Source organism: Rana temporaria, chromosome 8 (genome assembly GCF_905171775.1).
Source record: "Rana temporaria chromosome 8, aRanTem1.1, whole genome shotgun sequence".
NCBI classification, from domain to species: domain Eukaryota; kingdom Metazoa; phylum Chordata; class Amphibia; order Anura; family Ranidae; genus Rana; species Rana temporaria.
The window spans coordinates 27878196-27897052 of record NC_053496.1 but is presented as its reverse complement, the minus strand read 5'-3'; the positions used below and the strand labels follow the sequence as shown (position 1 = coordinate 27897052).

Sequence of the window (18857 nt, the reverse complement as noted above, 5' to 3'; positions counted from 1 at the left end):
GTGATTGGAGTGAATCAATATTTAGACTCCTCCACCTTTCAAAGTATAACCAGTTCAGTGTTTGTAATGGTGTAACATTGAAGCGTTAATGAACATTTGCTTGGGAAAATGAAATGCGCTTTGTATTTCATGATGGTTTAATTTAAAATCCATGTTTAATAAAGTCTTTCTTTGTGATGCAAATATCTCATTTCCTTTCCTGCGAGCCTGAGCATGTCTTTAAACGAATATAAAGGATATAACTATCCAACAAAGCCCTGTACTTTTCACATGTTATACAATACACTGCACTAACAATTAGCTGTCTTATGATTAGACAGGTATAATTGTCTGCAATGAGGCTATCCGGCCGGCTCAATTCCTGTCTGTGAAAAGTGTTACCTGTAGTGGCCTTTCCAGGAACGCTACAGAAAGAAATATGAACACAATATACATTTTATACTGGTGCAATTAACCGCTGATTCAAAATAATAGAGAGTTAAAAAATTATCAGAATACAACAAATTTCAACCTAAAATGACAAAACGACTTGAATGGTACATCCATACAAGATTTTCAAGATGATAACATGCATTGCATAAAAAATGATTCAGGGGACCCATATATAATTCATATAAAAAAAAAACATATTAAATATCCATATAAAATTGTCAATAAATTCATGCGTGAATAGGAGAATTAATATATTCATTCTCCTATCCACGCATGCATTTTTTTTGACAATTGCAATGCCTAATTTATCATACAAAAAAATGAAAAAACTAATAAAATGTATGCAATTTCTAACTTATATCAATATGGTTGTTGGTTTCTGTTTCCTGCTTCCTGGTGGCCACAAGGCGCAAAGAACATTATCCACAGCCTGGAAGGAGACTGGGAAAGTTTAAGAACACCAAAGGACATCTCCTTCACCCTTGGACCTTATGAGCCTGTATCATTTCCAATCTTGTAAGTGTTACTTACATTTGCTAATAAAGCAATTTTAATCTCTGCACATAGGTGGCGCTTCCCCCTTTTCTTTTCCCTTCTAGAAAGAAATATGAGGCTGCCATTGCTGACCTCTCTCTGAAAATACTATGTACCCAACCATTTCTGGTTTTATTACCTTGAGTCAGTGGGGTTGATTTACTAAAGGCTAATAGGTTGTTCCCATTGCAAGGAAAGTTGCATTTTGCAAGGGAATTTGCCCATAGCTTTGTGAATGTGGTGGCGTTTAACTTTTCAAAGAATACCCAATCACACACAAGAAAAAAAATATATATATATATTTAATTTTTGCTTGGACGATGGAAGTGAGCAGAGTCTCACTTTATTTACTAGGCTCTGTGGCAATTTACCTTGCAAAGTTAGCAGCCTATTTGCCATTAGTAAATAAGCCCCAGTGACTCATCCTGGCATGCAGCAGCAACTCCTGGTCTGCATATGCATCTGGGTCAGTAAATTTAGACAATTGTAAAGCCATTGGATAAAGGTGATAGTCAAGCAACTAGCACATTCAGAAGGAGAGTTCAGCAATGGCAGATTCCTGTTTTTCTCAGCACTTTAACATGTAATGAGCAGATACCGCTTGCCAAAAAAAAAAAAAAAAAAACCACCAGCTGTCACTGGTTGATTTACTAAAGGTAAATAGGACACCGGCGCAAAGTGAACTCACATTCACAAAGATAAGAATACCCAATCACATACAAGACCAAAAAAAAAAAAGTAATATATTTGCTTGCACATGATTGGAAGATGGAAGTCAGTTCACTTAGCTAAGGGAAAATTCCATTGTAAAGTGAACAGCCCATTTGCCTTTATTAAATCAACCCCATTGCCTTAGCTGCCCCGAGTTCTAACCTCTATCGCTCTCTTCATACACAGGCAGGGGGTATAGTCCAGCAAGGCACAGCTCAGGCAGGGCTGACAACACTGCTTGGGTTTTCAGTGAAACAAAAGCAGTGTTGTCAGGTGGCTATAATGTGTTAGAAGTGTACTGAATTTTTTTTTCTTGAATTTTGTAAAGAAAAAACACACATGAAAAATGCACAGAGCATTTTTTATTTTTTTGCACAGACATATATTTTTAATTTTAAAGGGGTTGTAAAACTTCCTGTTTTTTCACCTTAATGCATGAAAAATACATTAAGGTGAAAAAAACATCTGACTATTACCGGACCCCCCAGCCCCTCGTTTTGCTTACCTGAGCCCTGAAAAGTCCTGCGTCGAGAACGCGCTCGATCTTTGCACGGGGTTCTGGGCTTTTCATTGGATAGATTGATGGCAGTACAGCCGATGGCTCCCACTGCTGTCAATCAAATCCAATGACGCGTGGGGGCGGGGCCGAGTCCTGTACTCGGCGGCTATGGACGCCGAATACAGGACTCGGGAGGGCGCCTGCAAGGTAACCCCCTTGGGAGAGCGCTTCCCAGAGGGGGTTATCTGATGCGCGGAGCAGCCGAGAGAGCCACCGGGGGACCCCAGAAAATGGTGTTGGGAGCCACACGCTGCAAAATGAACTGCACAATGGAGGAAAGTATGACATGTTTGTTATTTAAAAAAAAAAAAAAAAAATGAAATGAACTTTAAAGTAGTGGGAGAGAGAAATGATAAAACAGGCAAAAATGCAGAAGGTAAAGAAAGAGTTGAAAGAAGACAATAAGAAGGAACAGAGAAAAGAAAAATGGAGAGAGCAAAGAGATATATGAAGAGATGAGAGATGGAGGAGGGGGATATGTGGAAGTTTCATACGTAACTGTTTGCTATGCATTAATTGTACTGTGGTATCAGAATACTGAAGGGCAGACTCTGGAGGTTGAGATCTTCTCCAGGGAGTTGGGAGATAAGCTCAAGAAAAAAAAACGACAACGTCATTTTCACTGGGAAGTTTAAGTATAATTTCTTATCGGTGTCCACATTAGAAGTATATGTAAATGATCGTGTTGTAGCAGTGTAAGCTCCCCCATTGTCACCGCCAGCTCATTATCATTTCAATGCGCTACTGTAGTTAATCATTTTCCCTACAATAGCTTGCCGAATTTGCCAAATGAATACGGGCTGTGATTAAACGTTCAAAGTATCACTTCCATCATTCAGGGAGCCGCACTTTCTAAGAACTGGCCTTTCCTGCCAAACAAAAGGAAGACAAATGAAAGCACTCGGCACTACTCACTCCATGTCCGTGGCACTTGGATGCACATTCGTGGACACCGAATACGCTGACGTTCTGGCACTGACGGTTTAGGCAGATCTAAGAAAGGGAAAAGAAGTTAGCTGTGATATGAACAAAAATTGGGGACAATACAAGGCTGATCATTTGCAACCTGGAAACAGAAAGTGATCAATAATGTGCTCTAGGTGTTTGCACAAACCAAAGGTTTTTTCCAAAAAAAATTACATTCAACTGAACTCCCTTTGGGGCAAGAAAAATGAGGTGTCCTCACCTCCCATACCCAGTGAACAGCAGCTGGGCCATTTCTGCTTTTATTTAAAATGGGTCTCCTCCCTTTCCCTAAACTTCACATTAGCATGCATCCCGTTATTTTATCCTCTTGGTGGTGACATCACACAAATATACGGCCTCTCGGCGGGTGGGCTTGGGCACCAAGAGGCCACATTTTTCCCGAGAGCGCTCACGGCTGAGTTACCAGCGGCAAACTGAAAGCTTACGATTGCTTCTTGCCAATCACAGCAGTCACATGATCATAAACCCCGCCTCCCAGCATCTTAAACCCTTTCAAGAGCCGAGAGGTGTCAGCGCCAAGGGGTTATCTTGGTGAATCTGCCTGTAACACACTTCCTTGTCCTACAGTGACAATGCTCGCTCACTGCCCTGTCCTGTACCTATGGGACCACAGTGTTGTCACCCTGGCTGCCCTCCTGGCTTGGACTACAAATAAAGTCAGCCATAGATGGTGCAATTTTCTTTCCTGCAGATTTACTTTCTTGCAGGAAAGAAAATCGCTTGATTCCTCTATCAACACAGTTAATGTTGATGGGAGAATTCCCTCCCGTGGAGCTATTGTGTTCTCCTGGCAGGGGGAGTCGCCCCAGCCAGGAGAACACAACTTGGGTACAATCAGCCTGCCCATACATGGTTCAGATCTTAGCCAGTCGCTGCTGAACTGACCAAGATTTGAATTGCCTACTGGCTTTAGTCCTCTTTCCTTATTACATAATTGGGAGGAGAAGAGGAGGGGTAGTTTAGACAGCTGGGAAGACTAATAACATTGTTTGAGATTTAAGCTGAGTAAGCAGTAAAGGTAGCCATAGATGGATCGAAATTTGTCTGGTTCAGTGGGGACCAGCTGAATTTTTATCCTTGTGTGACCACTGCAGTTGAAAATAAATTGATCACCTCCCTGTTGGATAAAAGCTGCTCGATCAGCAGACACAGTCAATGGATGCAGTGCTGATCTGTGTATTCTGACAGCAGGGGAGTCTGCCAGCTGTCAGAATACAATAACGCAGCAGGAAGGATTCCCTAATCCACACAATCGGGGTTCAGCAAAACCCGTTGGCTGAACAAAAAAAAATTACCTATGTATGGCCAGCTTAGGAAACAATCAAATTATGGAACGATCAATAGGTAATTTGTGTACTTGTAGAACATGAATATAGCCTTAAAGGAAACGCGGGATTATAAAAAAATAGACACACATACTCACCTAGCTGCTACAGCATCGGTCCAGTACTGGAAGCTGTCCCCCACTGTCTCTAAGCCAGAGAACTGATCGATCATGTGACCACTGATTGCTCAGTTCTCGGTCTTCACTAAGCAGAGAGCAGTGACCATCTGCTCTGCCCCTCCAGCGCTCTCTCGGGAGTCCTGGTGTCAGGGACCTGCCAATAGGCCCTGGCGTGCACGCATGCGCACACTTACTGATGGTCAGAATCAGCACCAATCACCTATTCATGTGCGCAGGCGCGTCCCACATGCACACGGATATGTGCCAAATGCGCGCATCTGTGCGCCAAATGTGCGTGCTCGTATGCGCGCGCATGCGTCTACTACACGCGCACGTGCACGACGGCGGGAACGCGCGCGTGCTCGTTAATGCGCGTTTGGCGCCACTCAGCCTTTAAAAAGCAAGCAGCTGCAGTGACACTTTGCTGTCTGATCTGCAGCGTTGTATCAGTGAAACCTGTGACCTGTTGTAATCTGTTACCTCAAACCGACCCGGCTCCGTCTGACCATCCGACCCTCTCCACTCCGACCCCTGGCTTGCTCTGACTCCGCTCTGCTCCCCTGCCCATCGTTGCCAGACCCTGTGCCTGAATCTGACTACGCTTGCTTAACCCACCTGATTATCTGCTAACCCGGTTTGCTTCACCAGCTCCTGCTATCCAGTGCCTGTGCCAGCTCCAGAGACGCTGTCTCCTACAACCACCGTCCCGAAGGACCACCAACGGTGCCGGGCTGCTATCATCACCAGGCACTCCTACCTCGCCGCGCTCCCGAGCTTGCTGTCCCAACTCCAGCAGCTCCAGAGCCGGGGCTGTAAGAGAGGCCTCCTCCTGCACACTAGGCTCTGGCTACAAGGTACGTTCCAGTACATAACACCTGGGCTGTGTAGGGGGGAGAAGCAGATGGCTCAGGCTCTAAGCAGTGCACCGAGAAGTTGCATTAGATTTCTCGAAGGCATTTGGTTGGATCCCAACATTGTCGGCATCCCTCCAGAGTCTGGAGCGGGTCTGTGACTTCAAGTGCACTCCTATGACCCACCTGAGAAGTATGGTCAAGAGAGCTTTGGCCAAACTTGTCTTAACTAATTAAATAAATAAGCAACATATATATTTTTTGTTCTTGATTTTAAATAACCTTAAAAGTGGTTGTAAAGGCTAAAAGGTATTTTTACCCCAATGTATCTCCCCCAGCACCTGCTCAATACTTGCACTAACCCCATCTCGATCCATCACTGCTCTCTTCCTTGCAGGACTTAGGCTGGCCATAGACGGTTTGAATCTCGGCTGGTTCAGCAGGAACCGGCCCAGATTCGAACCACGTATGGACAGGCTGAATGTACCAAGCTAATCAATCGAACAACTTGAGTACAACCAGCCCCAGATTTAACTTGCAATTATTATTAGCGGCTGCTATAGCCGCTAGCCATAATCACTGTTTTCCTGGCGGGGGCAACACCCCCCACCCGCTGGGAGAAAACAATGTCTTGGCAGGAGTGATGGGGGAAATCGTGCAAATTTCTTTCCTGCAACCCATTTTTCCGGCGTATAGTTACCCCTGCTATATGAGGCGTATCCTATGTTAAGTATGGGCGTCGTTCCCGCGTCGAATTTTGAAAATGTTACGTCGTTTGCATAAGTCGTTTGCGAATAGGGCTTTGCGTAGAATGACGTCACCGTCGTAAACATTGGCTTGTTCCGGTTTAATTTCGAGCATGCGCACTGGGATACCCCCACGGACGGCGCATGCGCAGTTGAAAAAAAAACGTCATTTATGTCGGGTCAAGACGTATTTACATAAAACACGCCCCCATCACATCCATTTGAATTGCGCGCCCTTACGCCGCCAAAATTACACTACGCCGCCGTAACTTACGGTGCACATTTTTTGAGGATACAAAAAAAAAAGTAAGTTATGGCGGCGTAGTGTATCAGAGAGGGGTACGTGGATCTGGCCCTGTGATTTTAGTAATAAACTGACCTTTAATCACAGTGTTCTATTCCATCCCAGAGCAGGTCGTCGCGGGCCACATCAGAGGGCTCCGCGGGCCACTGGTTAGGCACCCCTGCCCTAGGGTGTTTAATCAGCATCAAGCTGTGTCACTCAACAGATGATAGAGAAACATATTTTTATAACGCATACAATTACTTGTTTCTGTTCTGACTAAATATAAAAAAAAAATAAACTAACAGGGAAAAAGCAGAACACTTGGAGGGCTCCAACAAATATGGCTGGGAAAGTTCCTGACTAAAACTGATCTTACCACCCTGGGATCACAAAGCAACCACGTAACCACCATGTTGCTTTTGCTTGACAAATGTCATGCAAACATTGAACCTTTTAAAGAATATGTTAACCCAACATTTCATATTCCTGATATGTTCCTGCTGTACCATGTAAGCCATTCACTGGAGCGCTGGGCTGTGGAGGGGGCTCAGGCTCTCAGCGGCTTGCTGAGAGGCTGAGCTGGGTGCCAGTCCAGGTATGTGGGCAGATCCCAACCATATGGTCACGATCATTTTCTAAGTGGCTCTGTGACTTTAGCCAACAGTGGGCTTCAGCCCGCTGTCTGCTGAAAGCGGGTCACAGGAGTGCAGAACGAACTGCACTCCTATGAGCCACAGGAGAAGTACAGCCAAATGAGCTTTGGCTGTACTTCTCCTTTAAGTAATACTCCGTAAGCAATGATCTTTTCCTTTTTTTTTTTTATTACTGTGCCACTCTAAACAATATGAAAGAAATGTTTTTCATGAACATAAAATGCAAATTTACGTTAACAGCTAGGTGAACTGATGTTCGTTTTTAAGCGTAGTTGGATTAATCTTTGATAACCAACACAAACATACACTTGAAGAACAAAATAATGAAGTCTTTTGAAGTGAGCAATTAAAAGATGCCTTTGCATGGAGTCTTTATACTCTATTTGGATAAAGAGTGTGAGCCTGCTGTATGTATTCAAATGGCCTTAAAATCAAACATGGTTTCTTCCACTGCTAAGAAGATCAGTCAGTGATTCTAATGAAAATTAGACCAGGGGGCAACATTAGCGGGAGGTCACCTGATGGTGGGTCAATCAAGTTTAATGAAAGGACTCCAAGGTATGCCTCGTTGGGGCCATTAAATCTAGGACAATTAGACAGAGATAGGAAAGAAAGGATTATGTCGCCCTAAAACAAGAAAGGATGCTGACCTATACAATTGGAAACATAAATACAAGCCAAAGGATTATGTTAGATCTTCATAACAAAGAGCAGAGGGGGGACCAGAAACGGCAGTCATAATAATTAGCAGAAGATAAGCAGGAATCCCTCATTACAGGAGAAATTCTCCAGTGATCAGATGAAACAAAGTTGTATCGTTACAAAGCTGACAGCCCCTTTCTTCCCTGTTTGCATATATTTCTGTCTTTTTTTTTTTAATACTAGAATATTTATAGTCAAGCCAAACACACCAAAAAGATCTTTAACCACTTCAGCCCCGGAAGGATTTACCCCCTTCCTGACCAGAGCACTTTTTGCGATACAACACTGTCGCTTTAAGTGATAATTGCGCGGTCGTGCGACGTTGCACCCAAACAAAATTTATGTCCTTTTTTTCCTACAAATAGAGCTTTATTTTGGTTGTATTTGATCACCTCTGCGGTTTTTATTTTTTGCGCTATAAACAAAAAAAAAGCGTAAATTTTGGGGAAAAAAGCAATATTTTTTTCTTTTTGCAATAATAAATATCCCCCAAGAATATATAATTATTTTTATTTATTTGTTTCAGTTTAGGCCGATACGTATTCTACATATTTTTGGTAAAAAAATAAAATCGCAACAAGCGTATATTGATTGGTTTGCACAAAAGTTATAGCGTCTACAAAACAGGGGATAGATTTATGGCATATTTTTTATTTATTTTTTTAGTAATGGCAGCGATCTGCAATTTTTATCGTGACTGCGACCTTATGGAGGACACATCGGACACTTTTGACACTATTTGGGACCATTGTCATTTATACAGCGATCAGTGCTCTAAAAATGCTCTGATTACTGTGTAACTGACACTGACAGAGAAGGGGTTAAACACTAGGGGGCGATCAAGGGGTTAAGTGTGTCCTAGGGAGCGATTCTAACTGTAGGGGGGATAGGCTACCACTGGCATGACAGTGATCACTTCTCCCGATGACAGGGAGCAGTAGATCCCTGTCATGTCACTAGGCGGGAAATGCCTTGTTTACATAGGTATCTCCCAGTTCTGCCTCTCGGTCGCGAGTTTGTGGGAACCGCGGGCACACTCGTGTGGCGGGGGCCCGCCTGCAAGGCGGCAAATTCAAAGGAGCGTACCTGTATGCCCATTTGCCTGCCTGTGCTATTCTGCTGATGTATATGTAGCGGTCGGCAAGTGGTTAAAAATAAATGACCTTTGTACTTGAAATAGCAAATAGGTGCTGCATTACCTTACAGATGTTTATTTCCTGAATAATTATGTAACAAGCAACCTAGTAAGTAATTAAGTAAACCTGAAACTAGAGGAATAAAGAGGCTGCCAATGCTGACCGCCTTCAGAAATTGCAAGTTGCAGGACAATCTGAATGACCCTATGGTGTCAAAAGCTTTTCAGTCAATGACTTGGATGGTCAGGAAAGTCAGAAGACCCGATTTACATACTTGTGTCAGGTCAGTGACTCAGAAGATTGAAACTAGAGGCTCAACATTTTTGCGATCCACAAGAAGATATCGTTACTCTCTCAAAGCGAGTGGCTCACCACAGGCTCCACTGGAAAACCACCTGTGCTGGTCTGGCTCATTGCACTCCAGCAAATCAATAAGAGAAAAGAATCACTACACACTGGGCTGCAACAAAATGGCTTTTCAAATAGTGGCGGAAGCTTCTTCATGCTGAAGAACATTCACACAGTTCAGCACCACACGTGTCAGAGGCAGTGTTAATTTAGTTGACAAAAATAAAGTTGACTAAAACTAAAACAATTCAAATGACTGAAACAACGACTAAAACTTAAATGGCATTTTAGTCAAAAGACAGACTAAAACTAAATCAAAATTTGACATCAAAGTTAACACTGCACTACCATCTAAGAACAAGTAGGGGGCATAAACTAAGCCGCTGAAAGAAAAAAAATAAGAACATTTTCTAAATAGGTTCTTTTAAGCAAGTGCATTTTGGTGCACTTACTTTTCCTTCGATTTCCCTTCTAAATGACAGCGTCTCCCCGCAGGGATGTAGTCCAAAGGGATTAGGGCGAACACATTGACTAACCCCCAGCCAGAACGGCTCGGATGATGGGGGCAAACTTACTGAGGAGGAACAGGAAGTGAGAAATTCAGACAAAGAAAAACAACCTTTAGAAGGGAAATCGGAGGAAAAGGTAAGTGAACCAACAATGCACTAGCTTAAAGGAACCTATTTAGAAAATAAAAAACAAACCTTTACAACCCCTTTAACATTTAATTTTGGCAATATATTCAGGTAATACAGTGCCTTGAAAAAGTATTCATACCCCTTGAGATTTTCCACATTTTGTCATATTACAACCAAAAACTTAAAGAGGGGGTTCACCCTATACATTTTTTTTCTAGCATTAAATTAAGCATAGTAGCGCAAGCTACAGTATGCCTTTATTTTTTTTTTTTGCCCCGTACTCACTGTTTAATCCTATAGTGAAGATTCAGACTCCCCGCGGGGAATGGGCGTTCCTATCCAGAGGGAAGATGATTGACGGCCGGCTCTGGCGCGTCACGCTTCTCCGGAAATAGCCGAAATAGGACTTGGCTCTTCACGGCGCCTGCGCCTAGTCTGTGCGCAGGCACCGTATAGCGCCGTGAAGAGCCGAGACCTACTTTGGCTATCTTCGGGGAGCGTGACGTGCCATAGCCGGCCGTCAATCATCTTCCCTCTGGATAGGAACGCCCATTCCCCGCGGGGAGTCTGAATCTTCACTATAGGATTACACAGTGAGTACGGGGGAAAAAAAATAAATAAAGGCATACTGTAGCTCGCGCTACTATGCTTAATTTAATGCTAGAATGTTGTTATTGAGGGTGAACCACCGCTTTAAGTGTATTTTTGGGGTATTCTATGTGATCGACCAACACAAAGTGGCACATAATTGTGAAGTTGAAGGAAAATGATAAATGATTTTCAAAATTCTTTATAAATCAACATCTGGAAAGTGAGGGGGGTACATTTGTATTCAGCCCCCCGGAGTCAATACTTTGTAGAACCTCCTTCTCTGCAATTACAGCTGCAAGTCTCTTTGGGGATGTCTCCACCAGCTTTGCACAGCTAGAGAGGGACAATTTTGTCCATTCTCCTCTGCAAAATATCTCAAGATCTGTCAGATTGGATGGAGAGCGTCTGTGAACAGCAATTTTCAAGTCTTGCCACAGATTCTCATTCAGCTTTCAGTCTGGACTTTGACTGATTTTGACAGAGTTTATTAATGACATAAAATCCCAATAAAATAAATTAAAATTTTTGGTTGTAATATGACAAAATATAAAAAATGTCAAGGGGTATGAAGACTAACACATGAATATGCTTTGATCTAAACCATCAAAACCATTCCATTGTAGCTCTGGCTGTATGTTTAGGGTTGTTTTCCTGCTGGAAGGTGACCCTCTGCCCCAGTCTCAAGCCTTTTGCAGACTCCAACAGGTTTTCTTCTAAGATTGTCCTGTATTTGGCTACATCCATCTTCCCATCAACTCTGACCAGCTTCCCTGTCCCTGCTGAAGAAAAGCATCCCCCAACATGATGCTGCCACCACCATGTTTCACGGTGGGGGTGGTGTGTTCAGGGTAATGTACAGTGTTAGTTTTCCGTCGTAAATAGCGTTTTGCTTTTACGCTAAACAGTTCAATTTTGGTCTCATCTGACCAGAGCACCTTCTTCTATATGTTTGCTGTGTTCCCCACATGGCTTCTCGCAAACGGCAAATGGGACTTCTTATGGCGTTTTTCCAACAATTTTATTCTTCTTGTCACTCTTCCATAAAGGCCAGATTTGTGGAGTGCACGACTAATAGTTGTCCTGTGGACAGATTCTCACCCCCGGGCTTTGGATTTCTTCAGCTCCTCCAGAGTTACCATGGGCCTCTTGGCTGCTTTTCTCTGATGAATGCTCTCCTTGCCCGGCCTGTCAGTTTAGGTGGACGGCCATGTCTTTGCAGTTGTGCCATACTCTTTCCATTTTCGGCTGATGGATTGAACAGAGCTCTGTGAGGTGTTCAAAGCTTGGGATATTTTTTTTATAACCTAACCCTGCTTTAAACTTCTTTACAACTTTATCCCTGACCTGTCTGGTGTGTCCATTGGCTTCATGATGCTGTCTGTTCACTGCTTTGTGCACTGGTCCAAATAATTTAGTGGAGGTGGGGTTATGGTGTGGGATTGTTTTTCAGGGGTTGGACTTGGCTCCTTTGTTTCAGTGAAGGGAACTCTTAAGGCGCCAGCTTACCAAGACATTTTGGACAATTTCATGCTCCCAAAGACATGGATGAGTGAGATTTGGGGTGGAGGTACTTGACTGGCCTGCACAGAGTCCTGACTCAAACCTGATAGAACACCTTTGGGATGAATTGGAGTGGAGACTGCGAGCCAGACATTCTCGACCAACATCAGTGCCTGACCTCACAAATGCTCTTCAGGAAGAATGGTCAAACATTCCCATAGACACACTTCTAAACCTTGTGGACAGCCTTCCCAGAAGAGTTGAAGCTGCTATAGCTGCAAAGATTGGCCCAACTGAATATTGAACCCTACAATCTAAGACTGGGATGTCATTAAAGTTTATGTGCATGTAAAGGCAGGCGTCCCAATACTTTTGATAATATAGTTGAAGCACAACAGCAAAATCTATGGGCCAGATTCACATACATTTCCGCTACGCAGCGGCGGTGTAACGTAATCCATTTACGTTACACCGCCTCAAGTTTGCAGCGTAAGTGCCTGATTCACAAAGCACTTACCTGTAAACTTGCGGCGGTGTAACGTAAATGCGCTCGGCGCAAACCCGCCTCAATTCAAATGGGGCGGGCACCATTTAAATTAGGCGCGTTCCCACGCCGAACATTCTGCGCATGCGCCATGTTAAAATTTCCCAATGTGCTTTGCGCGAAATAACGGTGAACGACGTTTTTTTTTAAATGCGACGTGCGTTACAGCGTTTCGTATTCCCGGACGTCTTACGCAAAAAATAATAATTCGAAATTTGACGCGGGAACGACGGCCATACTTTAAAATGGCTGTTCTAAAAATAAGCCATGTTAAAGCAGGCCTAACTTTGCGACGGGAAAAAACGACTAGCGGCGACGTAAGAGATTGCGACGAACGCACGGATCTTCGTGGATCGCCGTAAGTACGGTAGTCATTTGCATATTCTACGTCGACCGCAATGGAATCGCCACCTAGCGGCCGGCCTGGAATTGCATCCTAAGTTCCGACGGTGTAAGTCAATTACACCTATCGGATCTTAGAGCTAGCTATGCGTAACTGATTCAATGAATCAGCCGCATAGTTAGGACGGGCGGATCACAGAGATACGACGGCGTATCAGGAGATACGCCGTCGTATCTCTTCTGTGAATCTGGCCCTCTGTCTGTAGTGCATATCAGAAATAATAACATATTGTTAGATTTTTACTCAAGGAGTATATAATGAGTTTGGCAATTCTACACATGCTTAAATAATGCATTACAATTTAACTAAAACATTTTAGTAAAAACACTATGATTAAAACTAAGTAAAATGTTGTCAATAAAATTAACACTGGTCAGAGGTGACCCCTACTATTTTTTAAGGAGGAACTGCAGTCTGCTCACATAATTTGTAATAAAAACATCTTTGCCATTCTGTAGCTTCCCTCCAACCACGTTGCATATTGTTTTATATAAACTGTGATTCTGTACTTGCCAAATATGCTGCAGAAATCTCCCTCCACTGAGTCTGGCTGCATCCATTTTAACTGTGGGCAGCTGAAGATGCTGCCCGTTTCACCTTCTGGATTTACACAGACACACAGGAGGCACACCTCCAGCTCTGCAGCTCTCATTGTCCCTCCCATGACTCATCCCCTCTCCCTTCCTGGCAAACTCTCACAAGAGTGAGTGAGAGAGTGCTTTGCATGATGTCATAATCCTAGGCTAATGACCAGACACGAAGCAGGAAGTGGGCTGTTATAAGATATTTACTGGCAAAAAAAAAAGAAAGTTTTACTATCCAAAGTTAAAACCACAAGAGCAGGAAAGTTGAAAAAATGACTGAAGTTCCGCTTTAAATAAACAAGAAATGTTGCTGCAGTCTGGAGTGCAGGGATTATTTTTATTTTCTGAAGCATTTGAAAGGGGAGTGGCAGACTCCATGTCTCCCTCATGACAGGTTTCCTTCAAGGCCACACGTGTACACAAAGTACCAATACAAGTCACAAGGATGCCCACCCAAGTTAGATACAAGGACAAAAAGGAACTTTGTGTTATACACTGTGCCAGATAAAGGGAACACAAAGAACACAAAGATCTGGTTGCTGTGGTTTGAGTCTTCACAGCATAAAGAAAAATACTTTGTAATATTGTATATTGTTGGCTGTAAATGGGGACAGTTTGCAAAAATGTTTTCTAAAGTTTACATTTTTAGACAAAGTAAGAGAGGGATGTTACAGTAAAGCAATTTCTAGAACAGTTGAAATTTTTAGCAAGAATAGCTGTAAAATCAATAAAACAAATCTGTTGGCATTGTGATGGAGCTAAATAAAATGTCTATGTTATCTTTTTCTTTTAACCACTCAAAAATTACTTTCCTTTCTTTTATTATTTTATTTATTTTCTTTCTTGTTGCGATATGTATGTGTATATATATATATATATATATATATATATATATATATATATATTTCAGTATTGTGACAAGACAGTGGTATTTTTCTTGACTGAGATATATAGATGAAAAACAGATGTCTTTCTACTCCACTCCTTCCCTCTCCCACCGAGCAAAGGGAATATGGCGACTGAATGCTTGCCTCGTGGCCAGGAAGAGATGTAACAAGAGAAGACCATATGTGGATGAGCCAATCAGATGCACCCATATGTGATGATGTTTGCTTATGTCACTTTGGCTATAAAAGCTGTAACCTGAATAAAGGTCTCCCTGTTGGAGTTGATGATGGAGACTGAAGCAGTGTAATCTCTTATGCATGCATGCTCTCACATCATCATGAATTTGGCACAGCGGCAGAATAAAACATGTATCCTGGAATTTGACCAGGGATAAATCTATTACAGTATAACTATTAATATGCTGGCTTTGTTGTAAAGCAGATAAATACGGCTCAACATTCTCCCAGAGAAAGCTTGGTGTTCCTTGGTTTGGTGCCCTATGCTCCACAATGACTTACAGCTGCAGGACCATTCCTGCTCCAATGTCATTGAGTGCTGGTAAGCCCCATGAAAAAGGATCAAGACCACCCCCCAGTGGCGGTGAGTCCATAAGGGGCGCAAGGGCGCCGACCCCTCGCTCCTTCCACCCCTCTATCACCATAGATAGATTCATGCAATGCATGAAATTATCTATGGTCACCGCTGCCACCCCCTATTCAGGTGCCCGTCCCCTTTTTGGGTGCCGGAAGCCTGAATTACAGCGGCAGGGCATTTTTTGGAAGCACCTGATTAGAGCCATATGCTGGGCGCTCGCAGTTCACTCAGCTCTGTGTAAGGAAAGCGAACGAATATTCGCTTTCCTAACACTGAACCGCCTCTCCGCCAATCAGGTGTTTGGGTCTGTTACCTGTCACCAGCCCCCCCAGGCCCCCGTTTTACTTACCTAAACCCCCAATTTCCTGCGTCGCTCTCTCCACGGCCTCTCGGCTCTTCATTGGATAGATTGATAGCAGCGCAGCCATTGGCTCCCGTTGCTGTCAATCAAATCCAATGACGCGGCCGCCGGGGGGGGGGGCAGGACCGAGTCATGTACTCGGTGGCTATGGACGCCGAGTGTATGACACAAGAGCGCGCCCGCAAGGTAACCCCCTCGGGAGAGAGCCTCCCAGAGGGGGTCATCTAATGCAGGGAGGAGCCGCGAGAGCCGCCGTGGGACTCCAGAAGAGGACGATCGGGGCCACTCTGTGCAAAACGGTAAGTATGATATGTCTGTTATTTAAAAAAAAAATGTAAGCTTTAATATCACTTTAAGTATAACAACCTTTAAAAATACCAATAACCATACCAGTCACAGTGATACTGTGAGCATCTATAACCAAACTTGCATAGTCTACGAGGCCTGTCTCCACCATCAATGTGAGACAGGCATTAAACTGACTCTGGAATTAAGCTTAAGGGCATAGCTCATGAAGTAATACCAATTGCTGGCAAGGTAAAACCACAAAGAAAGCTGTGACGAAACTCACGAAGGGCCGGTGGGTGGGCAACTCTTGTGACGTCAGATTCTCTTGAGAGTAGTGGGGCGTACCTCTGCGTAGCCTTTTCTAGGCTCCACCCAGTCACATTGTGCTATCAGAGCCAATCTCAACAGAGTCACTCCGACTCTGATTAGGTTGACGCCTCACTAAGATGCCAAGCATCCAGCAGTCAGGGTTCCCTTTCCTTAGGATGGGGAGGGTCAAGAGGCCTTCATTAAGCACATATGACACCATATGAGAGCAGAAATAGCTACTCCAATTGTGTTATAAGAATAACAAGCAAAACAAATTCTAGATTTCTAACAGATGTGCAAATACATTTCCCAGCATGCTCTGCACTAATTTTACTCCCGTAATAGCTGCTGCAACAATATTTTCTCCAGAAGAGCAGAAAATTAATGAGTTAATGTCCGTCCTGCTATACACACATTTAGGCGGTATGTGTATGGATAATCGCATGGGCTGGTCTCAGCAAGTCTTCACATCATAGTGTGAAGCATGTCTTATTTGTGTCTAAAATGATCACATTTCATGCTCAATGGGGGGGGGGGGGACAAGGACTTGAAAACATCCATTCCAAAGAGACAGATAATGTCTATGAAAATGCAAGCCAGCATTGCACAAAGAAGCTTAAAACCTGGAACCGATACACCAAATCATGCAATATCGCATGAATTATCAAGATGGGTGGTGGAAACAGAACAATTTGCTGAAGTGTACTGACTACCTACACTATGGGATCAGCCATTTGGAAAGGTCAGCCAATGGACAGGTGGAAACGGCCCTGAGTCCACTAGAAACCGTCAATATTTGCTGAGGCAGAATTACTGGCAGCGCAGTCAGTGCACCTGCACCACATTATGCAACGCTTCATGTATAATAACCGCATTGGGACTCTGCTGCTTGAGCTCTCACTGGTTTAAAGGAAACTAAAGTCAACTTAAAATTTTTCGATATACGGTATATAGGAACATTATCTGAGTGACATATCTAACTTTATTAAATAGTTTATAAACCTTTTTCTGTTTATATTTAACTCTATCCAAACAAGATGACAGTGATGTTTCAGCTTTAGGTTCGGTTCACACTGCTGCGATGCGAGAACCCATGCAAATCCAGTACCGGTTTCTGCATCCCATGTCACCCACCGGCGATTCACACTGCCTTATGTGAACTGCTGCGGGTGTCAATAGAACGTTAATGACACCCCCAGATCAGTTCGCATATCGCAGTGCGAACTGTCAATTTGGACAGGAATCGGATCGCATGGGTGTGATCCGATTCTGGTGCGGACCAAAAAAAGGGTCCTGCACGACTTTGGACCAAATGCGATGCTAATTCAGCCATACCTTCTGTATGGCTGAATTCTCATCGCACAGACATCGCATGTGATTTGCGCAGACAGTGCAAACATATCATACTTAACCCCGATCGTCCTCTTCTGGAGGTGGCTCTCTCGGCTCCTCCTCACAATAGATAACCCCCTCTGGGAAGCTCTCTCCCGAGGGGGCTAGTTTGCAGGTGCGCTCCTGTGCCATACAATCGGCGTCCATAACTGCCGACTGTATGATTCGGCCCCGCCCCCCAGCAGCCGCTTCATTGGATTTGATTGACAGCAGCAGGAGCCAATGGCTGCGCTGCTATCAATCTATCCAATGAAGAGCCGACAAGACCTGGGGAAAGCAACATGGGATCGCGCCCATGGAAATTCGGAGCTCAGGTAGGTAAAATGGGGGCTCGGGGGGAGGGCAGGGCGGTGACTGCAAGGTGTTTTTTCACCTTAAGGCATAGGATGCATTAAGGTGAAAAAACACAAAGGTTTAAAACCCCTTTCAGACCCATAAGGATTCACTGAAGGCAGCAGAAAGCAAACTTCAGGTGACCTATTCTATAGTTGATTTTAGGTCAGCAATAGGGCCCCATTCACATCTCAACGTTTTGTAGCATGAAGCTTCAAAGCGGTGGAGGATAAAAAATCGATTATTCCCTATGGAGATGGTTCACATTTCCACTACAAATCTCCTGAAGCCAAACGCCTGAAGCTCAAAAGTTCTATGCATTAAGGTGAAAAAACACCTTGCAGTGTCCAGCCCCCCCCGTTTTAGTTACCTGAGCCCCGAATTTCCGTGGGCGCGATCCCGCGTCGCTCTCTCCACGGGGTCTCGGCTCTTTATTGGATAGATTGATAGCAGCGCAGCCATTGGCTCCCGCTGCTGTCAATCAAACCAAATGATGCGGGCACCAGGGGCGAGTTATACACTCGGCATCCATGGACGGGGAGTGTATGACACAGGAGCGCGCCCGTAATGTAACCCCCTCAAGAGAAAGCTTCCCAGAGGGGGTTATCTAATGCAGGGAGGAGCCGTGATAGCGACAGTGGGACCCCAGAACAGGTGGATCGGGGCCACGCACTCTGTACAAAACAAACTGCACAATGGAGGCAAGTATGACATGTTTGTTATTTAAAAAAAAAAAATGAACCGTTAATATCACTTTAACTTCATTATTAGGAAGAAGAGCGATCATGTTTTGTTCTACTGCTTTCGTAAACGAGATATATGTTTTTTGTTAAAAAGACCTGGGTGTAATATATTTTCTGTATGTCTTGAATGCCATCTTTACTGATTGCTAATGCCTTGCAAATGCCCCCAACTCAGCGTAGAACAAGCTGGCACATCGTTTATACCTACAGCAATCAGTGATGTTCACTACCAATTACCAAAGCTTGCACCTGACAAAAAAATATATTATATTTTGCTTCTAGCGAACATTTGGCCTAGCT

At 43.8% G+C, this 18857-nt stretch overlaps 1 protein-coding gene across 1 annotated transcript in view; it reads right to left on the bottom strand.

Moving 5' to 3' along the window:
- ADAM12 (ADAM metallopeptidase domain 12) overlaps positions 1–18857 on the bottom strand; it is a 706349-nt gene that overhangs the window by 61971 nt on the left and 625521 nt on the right. The window contains exon 17 of the mRNA XM_040361428.1: positions 3152–3229. Within this exon, the coding sequence (XP_040217362.1) occupies positions 3152–3229 (78 nt within the window). The remainder of the gene's footprint in view (positions 1–3151; positions 3230–18857) is intronic.